This window comes from Neopelma chrysocephalum, unplaced genomic scaffold (genome assembly GCF_003984885.1).
Source record: "Neopelma chrysocephalum unplaced genomic scaffold, ASM398488v2 Primary Assembly neopelma1_93755, whole genome shotgun sequence".
Classification (NCBI taxonomy): domain Eukaryota; kingdom Metazoa; phylum Chordata; class Aves; order Passeriformes; family Pipridae; genus Neopelma; species Neopelma chrysocephalum.
Window position 1 is genome coordinate 2,315 of NW_020922469.1, and position 9,288 is coordinate 11,602.

At 54.2% G+C, this 9,288-nt stretch overlaps 1 protein-coding gene across 1 annotated transcript; it reads left to right on the forward strand.

The window, feature by feature from the left end:
- Positions 1 to 905: 905 nt before the first annotated feature.
- On the forward strand, positions 906 to 6,247 carry LOC113980342 (serine/threonine-protein kinase pim-1-like). Its single transcript, XM_027707565.1, has 8 exons — positions 906 to 1,415; positions 1,527 to 1,577; positions 1,783 to 2,149; positions 2,791 to 2,961; positions 3,442 to 3,595; positions 3,785 to 4,677; positions 5,502 to 5,614; positions 6,120 to 6,247. Exons 1-5 carry the CDS (start codon positions 906 to 908, stop codon positions 3,546 to 3,548), a joined length of 1,206 nt encoding a protein of 401 aa, XP_027563366.1. The 3' UTR covers positions 3,549 to 3,595; positions 3,785 to 4,677; positions 5,502 to 5,614; positions 6,120 to 6,247.
- Positions 6,248 to 9,288: the final 3,041 nt, after the last annotated feature.

The following is a 9,288-nucleotide window of genomic DNA, read 5'->3' on the forward strand; positions in this document are numbered from 1 at the left end:
CCCCCCCTTTTCCCATTGTCCCCTGAAAGGTAGCTGTTAAATACTGGGTGCTGAAAAAGCTGCTACATCGTGTCCTTTCCAAATTAAGCCTGCATTTATTGGGATGGACTGGCATCCAAACGGCAGCAAGAATAGTCTTCTAATTCTCTTCTTCTTAATCCTCTCTGCAGTCACCAATTTTCCCTCGAACTGGGCAGGAAAACAGGACCAGCCCTGGTGTGGTCGGGGAGCAGCGCTGACCCCAAAGGGCTGCATTTCCCCTGCCGATCCTCCTGCTCTGCCCTCCCCCGGGGCTGGCTCTGCCTGGCGCTGGCCGGACCTCCCGGGGCTCCTCACTGAGCAAACACCTTCCCAAACTTCAGGGGCAAGTCCAGAGCCCGGCTGGCCTGGGAGGAAGCGACAGCAGCGCGGGCCGAGCGGGCGGGATGGGGTCCGAGCAGCGGCGGGAAGTTGCAAACTTGCCAGCAAAGTTCAACTAAAGCGAAGCAGCTAATAAAGCCCGAGGTCTTGGCGTGGGGGCGGGAGGAAGGGGAGCTCCGTGACTGTGGTCGGGGCTGGTTGGGAGCGGAGCGGCCGGGGCTGCCCCCGGGGCGCGTGGGGGCCAACGGGGAACGGACAAACGGCCCCGGCACTTCGGCAGCAGCAGCAGTTGCAGCAGCAGTTGCAGCAGCAGTTGCAGCAGCAGTTGCAGCAGCAGCGGCAGCAGCAGCGGCAGCAGCGACTCTAGCGACGTGCTCTCGCTATTACTCTTCGTCTTGCCTTTTCCTCCTCTCCCTCTCCCAGTGTCCCGCTGTCCCGGTGTCCCGCTGTCCCGATGTCCCTGTCCCGGTGTTCCTGTCCCAGTGTCCCTGCGCCTGTGTCCCTGTTCCGTTCCCGGTCTCCCCCTCCACTTGCCGGCCCGGACCATGGCCCCGGCCGTTCCCCTCTGCCGGGCAGGGCTGCTCCGGCCCCGGCCCTGGGCGGCCCGGCGCGGTCTCGCCCTCGCCCGGCTCCCGGCGCGCCGGCTGTGGCGCTGCTGGGCGCTCCTGTGGGGCTGGCTGTGGGACGGGCTCGGCCTCGCCGCCCCTTGGCTCCGCCTGGCTCGAGCCCGGCGCCTGCCGGGGCCGGCGGGGGACGCGGGCGCCGCGGCCGCTGCCGCCTCCTCGGCGGCTTCCCTGGCCAGAGCTCCACCGCTCGCCAGCCCGGCCGCCGTCAGCGAGCCGCCGCTGCCCGCTGCGGCTGGGGAAGCCCGGCCCGGGCCGCTTGAGGGGCGCTCGGGGGCCGTGCCGGGCCCCGGCCCGAACGCTCACGGCCACGTCTCGCCCGCACGGAAGGCCAAGGAGCCGCTGCACGAGCGCTACCGGGTGGATTCGCTGCTGGGCAGCGGCGGCTTCGGCCGCGTCTACGCGGGGACCTGCCTGGCGGACGGAGCCCCGGTGAGTGGAGGAGGAGCAGGAGGAGTGGGGGGAAGAGAGGGAGGAGGAGGAGGAGAGGGAGGAGAGTGGGGCGGGCGGCGAGCTCAACCCGCCGTTCCCCTTGGCTTGCAGGTGGCCATCAAAGCCGTGTCCCGGGATGGCATCCGGTGGTGGGGCGAGCTGGTGAGTGAGCGGGGCCAGCGGGAGAAAGTGGGGCGGGACGGGCGGGGACGAGCCGAGACCCGGGAGGGTGGAAGCCGCCGGGACCCCTGGAGGGAGAGTGGGCGTGGGCTCAGTGGGGGACGGGGAGCATCCAGGGCTGGCGGAGGGGGAGCAGGCAGACAGGCACAGCATCAGCCCCACTGACGACCCCGTGGTCCCCCCGCAGCCTGATGGCACCCAGGCACCCCTGGAGATCGTGCTGCTGGACAAGGTGTCCAATGGCTTTCCTGGTGTCATCCAGCTCCTGGAGTGGTTTGAGCTCCCCAACGGATTCTTGTTGGTGATGGAGCATCCGGAGCCATCTCAGGACCTCTCACGCTTAATCACGGCGTGGGGGTTCCTGCCGGAGGAGATGGTGTGGGGTCTGTTCTGCCAGGTGCTGAAGGCCGCGCGGCACTGCACCAGCTGCGGCGTCCTGCACCGGGACATCAAGCCCCAGAACATCCTCCTCCACATGGCCACCGGCGAGGCCAAGCTCCTTGACTTTGGATGTGGCACCTTCCTTCAGGACGTGGTCTACACCCAGTTTGCAGGTGAGCCCACAGCCGGGGGATGCTCCTGGTGCTGGGCATTGCATGGCCATGCCTGGGTGTGGCACCGGAGATTGCCCCTTTGGCTGAGGGGGAACAGGATTAGTTCTTCAGCCAAATTGCTTTTGGATGGGGCTGGGGGGGTTATTGCGAGACAGGCCCCGGCCTTGCCGACAACCTGTGCCACCCACCCTGTCCCGGGCTGGGTCTGGGGCAGGGGGGAGCCAGCCTGACCAAAACCCCCGTGAGGGTAGCAGAGAAGGGGGTCAGAACTGTGCACCAGCTGGCTTGGTGTGCAGGCGAGGAAGGGCTTGGGCTGCTCTGCTTGCCTTGTTTGCCTTGGCTTATGGTGAATTGTTGGGGGCAGTGCAGTGGGGCAGGGAGAAGGCATGGCTTTTCCCCACCACTGGGTGGGTTTTTCCCTTGCATGTAATGGTTGGGCCTTGCCAGGGCTTCCGCTGCCCTCTTGGACACCAGCGGTTTCTTGTACACCCCAAAGTTTGTAACCAAGAGTGAGGGGCCAGCGAGAAGGCAGTGGGTCACAGCGTGTGCCACTGGGGCAGGCCCCACATTGCCAGGGATGCTGGGGTGAGGCTCTGGGAACAGGCAGCATCCACCTGATGAACTGCGTCTGTATTCCGTAGGAACACTGTCATACAGCCCGCCAGAGTGGATCTACCTCAAACGATACCACGGCGAGGCGGCAACGATCTGGTCCCTGGGCATCCTGCTCTACCAGATGGTCTGCGGGAAGCACCCATTCTGCAAAGGCACCGACACCATCTGGGACCAGCTCCCGTTCCCACCCTCTCAAGGTGGATACCAATCTTTGTGGCATGGGGGGAATAACGGTGTTGGGAGACGGCAGCGGGCTCATGAGGACGCTGCTCTTGAAGCTGTTTGTGTTCCATGGTTGGCTGGAGGAGGTGGCCTGTTGTTGCATGCACATGGCATGCTGCCTTTATATAATAAAGAAATCATGGCACGCTCTCTTGAGATGGTAAACAAAGAGGTTTATTCAAACAACGCGCGCCTTTTTATACCTTGATCCCACGTGACTTAACCAATAGGAGTGTCTGGCTCTGCGCATGTCCCCTAGCTTCGGTGCCTACCTGTTGCACCTTGGGACATGTTCCCTACAGCCTGTGTCCTGCCATCCTGCTCTCCTCCAAACTGGAGAATCGATGGAGAAGTTTGGGCACAGCTCTGAGAACAGCCAGCACAGCCTGGGCACGTGGACAGTGGGACAGAGGGGACAGGATCCTTCTCCAACTGACCAACCATTTTCCCCCCAGGCTGCCAGCACCTTATCAGGTGGTGTTTGTCCATCCGCCCCTCGGACAGGCCATCATTGGAAGACCTTTTGTGCCATCCTTGGGTGCAGGGCATTCACCTGCCCTAGAAGACTGGAGAGATCCACGTGCTCACTTTGATCCAGGAGCCTGGCAAGTAACACCTCCACACATCTCTTGGCAATAGAAGCAAAGAAAACCAGACTTTTTTGTCATGCCTGTAGCACTGAGGGGGGATCATCACATGGGAACACGCCCCTCTTTGTGCTGGAGCTGGGCTGCAGACCCGGTCTTCCAAGTGCTGGTGGCCACCATCCAACCTGGTTTTGCTCGTCCCGCTTCACAGACAGCTGGGGCCCTCGGCAGAATGCTGACAGCCTGGTCTGGCCCCCAGGGAAGGAGAAGGGGCCTCTGGAGAAGCTGTGCCGGGTGGGCCTGCTGCTGGAGACATCGAAGACGACGTCAAGGATGACAAGCTCTTAGCTGAGCTGGACACTGGGGAGCTGAAGAAGATGGACTTTGATTGTGGCCCCTTCCTCCAAGACGTGCTCCACACACCGTTTGCAGATGAGTCCATACCCAGGGGGTGCTCCCGGACGCGGGCATTGCTCAGCCTGGCTGGGCACCGAAGGTTCCCCCCTTTGCTGGCGGGGAACCTGAGGAATTCTTCAGCCGGCTCCAAGCTGCTTCTTGGCAGGAGGGTGGGTGGGTGCTCTGGGCTGGGTGTGAAATGGGAGCCCGGCTCTGCCACCAGCCTCCGCCACTGCCCCTTTGCTGGGCGGGGCTGGGGCAGGGGCAGCCAGCCTGCCAAAAACAAACCCCTGTGGGGGGAGCAAAGGCGGGGCTGCAGAACACCAGCTGCTTTGCTCTGCAGGCCAGGAAAGGCTTGGGCTGCCTTGGCTTAGGAGCCTTTCTTTGGGCCAATGCAGCAGGGCAGGGAGAAGGCCTGGGTTTTCCTGAGCTGGAGGAGGTGGGGTTTTTCTTTGGCGTGGAGGGGTTGGGCCTTCCTCAGAACCCTGACAGAATGTTAACATTTTACTTTTTTGTCTTGTTTCCACTTTTGGTTTGTAATCTCTTGTCATGAATTTGTTGTTTGTTTTCAAGGGAAGAGTTGGAGCTGGTGCCTGGTCTGTATTGGGAAGGGCTGGGACCATCCATGGAGTGGATCTGATGTCCCCTCTGAGAAGGCTGAGGACATCCTTTGGGACACACTCTTCTTCCGGCAGCAGATCTTGTGAGGTAGATGCTTCTCTTGCCCATCTTCTCAGCAGGAGTGGGATAATGGCTTTAGGGAGATGGCAGCAGGCACAGGAACATCCCACTCTTGCAGCTGCTGAGGAGGTTGATCTCCTGGGCTTGGCTGGAGGAGGTGGCACCTGTGTTGAGTAATTTCTGAAATCCAGTCGATCTGGGGTGACCCCAAAGGACAGTTTAGTTCTCAGCTTGCTCGAGCTACATCTCAACTGTTCTCTGAACAGTTCTCTCCCCCACCTGCCTATTACTTCCCAACTTCTCCCTCTTGTCCCTGCAATGAGTTCCCAGCTCCTCATGGTTTCCATCAAACCGTTGAGAGAAAAAATAGAAACTGTATTCACAGTCCCCCGGAGTGCCCAAATGAGGAACAATGTAATCCTGGAGAAGTCCTAGAGATTTAGATAAGGGATGTCCCAAACAGGCAGGATGTAAACTAAGTTCTGTGTACCCAGATAAAATAAAGAACAAACTTTATTTTTGGTGGTGAAACACAATGATGCTGTGCTGCTCAAGAACTGAGGTCAAGATGACAGAGAAGGTCCGGAAGGACCAGAAAAGGACTTCCAATAGGGGTGTGACTATGTAAAGCAAAGTAATAAATATGTATTAAGTGAGCAAGACTATCGAATGCACATGTAAACAGTGTGTGTAATAAAAATCCCTGTCTGTCCTTTGGCACGTTGGATTAGAGGAGCTTTCCTCTGAATGCCCAGCATGCTGAATAAAGAAGAATGCCCTTTTTAACATCTCCAAATTGGGGTGAAGAAGTTTGTTTCTGCTGCTTTTCAGTATAATTTTTGGCCCCCCAGACAGGACACCTCTGCCTGATCTCCCGTGGATCCGAGGGATCTCTGGATCTTCACGCCAGCACCAGGACTTTGCTGCAGAAGAGCACAGATCCCCAGCCCAGTCTGGGACACAGGTAAGATCCCATTGGATAATAAGACCTTCTTTATGGGAATCCTGCCCATGTCAAACGTATGGATCTTTCAGTGCCCTGGGTGGGTTCTTTGGTATTTTGGGAATCCTGCTCATCTGAGACCTGTGGATCTTCCAGCACTTTGGGTGGGTTCTTTGGTATTCTGGAATTTGGTATTTGGCTTTGTTTTATCAATCACTATTGTTCTGTACTTGTATTTGTTTCTGTATTGTAACATTTTGGGTCAACTGTTTAGAGATGGGAAGTGGGCAATCTGAAGGGGGAATTTTGAAGAAGTCCCCCCTTGGTTGCATTTTGCAATATTGGATGAAGATTGGCAGCCACCCCGGAGGAACAGCTCCCAGGGAGAATTTAATGAAGTGTTGGAATCAATGGGTGGCTGTTCTGGAACATTGAATTAGAATCCATTGTTACAGTTGATGCTGTTTTAGAGCAGGAACAGAAGTGGAAGGAGGTTGTGTCTGGTGATGTGTTTTTCACTTTGCAGAACCCTGTGAAATGGCAGAAAGATTGTGGTGTGAATGCAGCGCCCTCAGAGCCCTTGGTGTGAGCCCAGAAAGGAAAATCAAGCTGAGGGACAAGATCAGTCTAATTTCGGGACATTGTTGGAGGTTGGGAGAATCAGTGGGAATCAACTAAGCAGAAAGGAGTTGCAGTTCTGGAAGAAATCCCTGAGGAAATGGTGCCCCCGGGGAGAGGAAGAGGATGAGAGCATGGGCAGCCTGCTTCAAACATCCCCCCCAGGAGACTTGGGATCAATCCCTGTGCATCCTGTAAGAAAGATGGACACTGGAAATGGGATTGTCCGCAACTGAAACTTCAGAACCCTCCGAACCCTCTCCTGGCATCACTGAAGACGACTGAGGGGGCACCAGAGGATTCTTCCCCATCAGAACATCTGGTTCCAGCCAAACTGAGTACAATTGTTTGTGGCTATGGGAACTTGTTCCTCTGTGTTAAATCCAGGAAAATGAAACTCAAGGAACAATTCTAGAACAATTGTCTGGTGTGCCAGGGAATTGGGAAACTGGGCCATTTTTAATCCTGTGGCTTTTAAATTGGGAAAATAGTGGTTGGCTCCCCAGTTTTTGTATTTCCCCAATTCCCCAAAGCTTCTGCTTGGGAGAGATGTCTTGGAAAAATGAAATGCCACAATCCAATTTAAAAATGGTCAAATATAGGTTATTATTGCAGAGCCTAATTCTGTGGAAGTTTCTAGTTTTGCATGACAGTCTCCAAACCCAGAAGTAATCCATCTGCCAATATCACTTGGGGATGCAGTGATTCCAACAGGATGGGCTGGAGAGGTGCCTCCATGATCCAAAAGAGCAGAAGCCGTGAGAATTCCAGTGAAACCTGGATTGGGGTTGGTAAGGCCAAAGCAATATCTTTGAAAATAGAAGGATTCTCACCCTTTGTAGAAAAATTGATGAAATTTTGCTTGTGAAAAGAATGTGAATCTAAATGGAATGCTCCAATATTGCCAGTCAGACAGGCAAATGGAAGGCTATGCCTGTTAGTCCAAGACCTTTGAGCTATAAAGAATAGAGTAGAAGATATACAAGCAGTCATAGCAAATCCTTACACTTTGCTAACTCCTCTAAATGAGAGTTTAATATATTTCACAGGATTAGATTTGAAAGCTGCCTTTTTCTGTATCTGTTTGAGTTGTGAAAGTCAAGAGCTTTTTGCTTTCCAATGGGAAAATCCAAAGACAGGGAGGAAAACCCAGCTGACTTTGGTGGTCCTCTTGCAGGGGTTTAAAAATAGCCCTCCAATATTTGGAACTCAATTGGCAAAGGGACTGGAGGAATGGAGAAGTCAAAACCCTCTTGGAGCCTTATTCCAGCCTGTGGATGATATTTTGATAGCCACTGATGCTGAGCAGCAATGTTGGGGTCAGACTGTGACACTGTGGAATTTCCTTGGACTGAGTGGATATGGGGTATCCCAAACACAAAGTGCAAGTAGTCCAGACCCCAGGAGCCTCCCTGGGCTTTGGAATTCTCCAAGGACAAGGGAGGCTGGGCCAGGAACGAAAGAAGTAACCTGTCAACTCCCCCAGCCCCAGCAAAGGAAGCCCAGAGCGTGATTGCTTCCTGACTAGAGGAGAAGTGTATTCGGGCAGAGCTGACTCAGGAGACAGCCCCTGGGAAATTCCTGGTTGGGAATTGTTTGCCAGTGGGGGCAGCTTTGTCCGGCATGGAAAACAATTCTCTGGATGCACAGGAACTCCCCACCACCAGGTCAGAGATCCTGACAGAGATCCTTTTCCCAGTAGAAAAAAATTAGTCCAGTGCTAAGGACTGTCAACTTTTTGAAAGCTTAGGAGCAAAATTTGCTGCAGGAGGCTGGGCAGTTACCCCAAGTGGGCAAATAAAAGTCCCTGAACCAATCTCCTGTGACCTGGTGGATGGGGAACATGAGGGTATTCCTTGGAGTGAAGCAAATTATTGAAACATTTGCACAAGTGGGTTCTAGGTCCAAAACTGACCCAAATTGTACAAGCAATGAGTCAGCAGTGTGATGTATGGAAGAGAAATAATCCAAACCCTGCCAGTGGAGTGGGAATAGGTGATGTAAAGTGTAGAAATGTTCCAGGTGAATGTTGGCAGATGGATTTGACTGAATTGCCCAGACAAGGGGGGTGTAAAGATCTCCTAGTCTTGGGGGATACCTTCTCTGGGTGGCCAGAGGCTTTTCCCTGTTGCACTAAGCAGGTTGGGAAAAAGACTGCAATCCTGTTCAATGCAATCCTCCCTGTATTTGGGATGCCTTTGGGAATGTCATCAGACAGAGGTTCCCACTTGATTGCAGAAACAAAATGCTTCACTCTTGTTTTGCTCTTCTGACAACAGTTCTGACAACACTGTTGACATGGGAGGAAAATTTACATCTTTTTTTGTGCCAAATGTGATCCAAGTGTTGCCTACAAGTGTATGTATTAAGTAAGCAAGACTCTGTAATGAATATGGAAACAGTGTGTGTAATGTAAAGCCCTGTGTGGCTGTCCCTGAAGGGCTGAGGCTGAACAACAACCCCTGAGCCAAAGCTGACCTCTAGATGAACCTTCCAACCTAATGGGCTGTGTCTCCATGTATCCGCTCCTGAGCTAAAACTGTGTCTGTTTGTTGGTAAAAATGTGTGATGAGACTCCACCTGTGTATCTGCTCCTGAACAAAACAGGGGTGCTTATTAGTCAGATCTATTAGTCTGGGCTCATTAGTGAATCCTGTTTGTATCTGTTCATTAACAAAATATGTCTGATTGTAAGAAAAATCTGGTCTTTATCTTTCTGTATCTAGAGAGTGGTCAAGGCCATGGCAGTGGATGTCTGGCCTTGTTTGGCAGGAGATGGGGCAGGGTGAGCCTTGGTTTGGGAGAAGTAGAACATTGCTCCCAAGATTCTGCTCTGGCCAAATAAGGAACAATAGAATCTCAGAGAAGTCCTGGAGAATTGGATCAGGGCTGTAACTCAAGCAAACACGATGTGAGCTGAGCTCTGGGGACCCAGAGAAGATCAAACCAAACATGACGGTCTCCGTGGGGAAAACCAGTGATGCTGAGAACCGAGGTCAAGAAGGGGACACCTCAGCTTTGGGGGGCACCAGATGCCAAAAAACCCACCAGAGACCCCCAAAGAAGACCCCAAATGA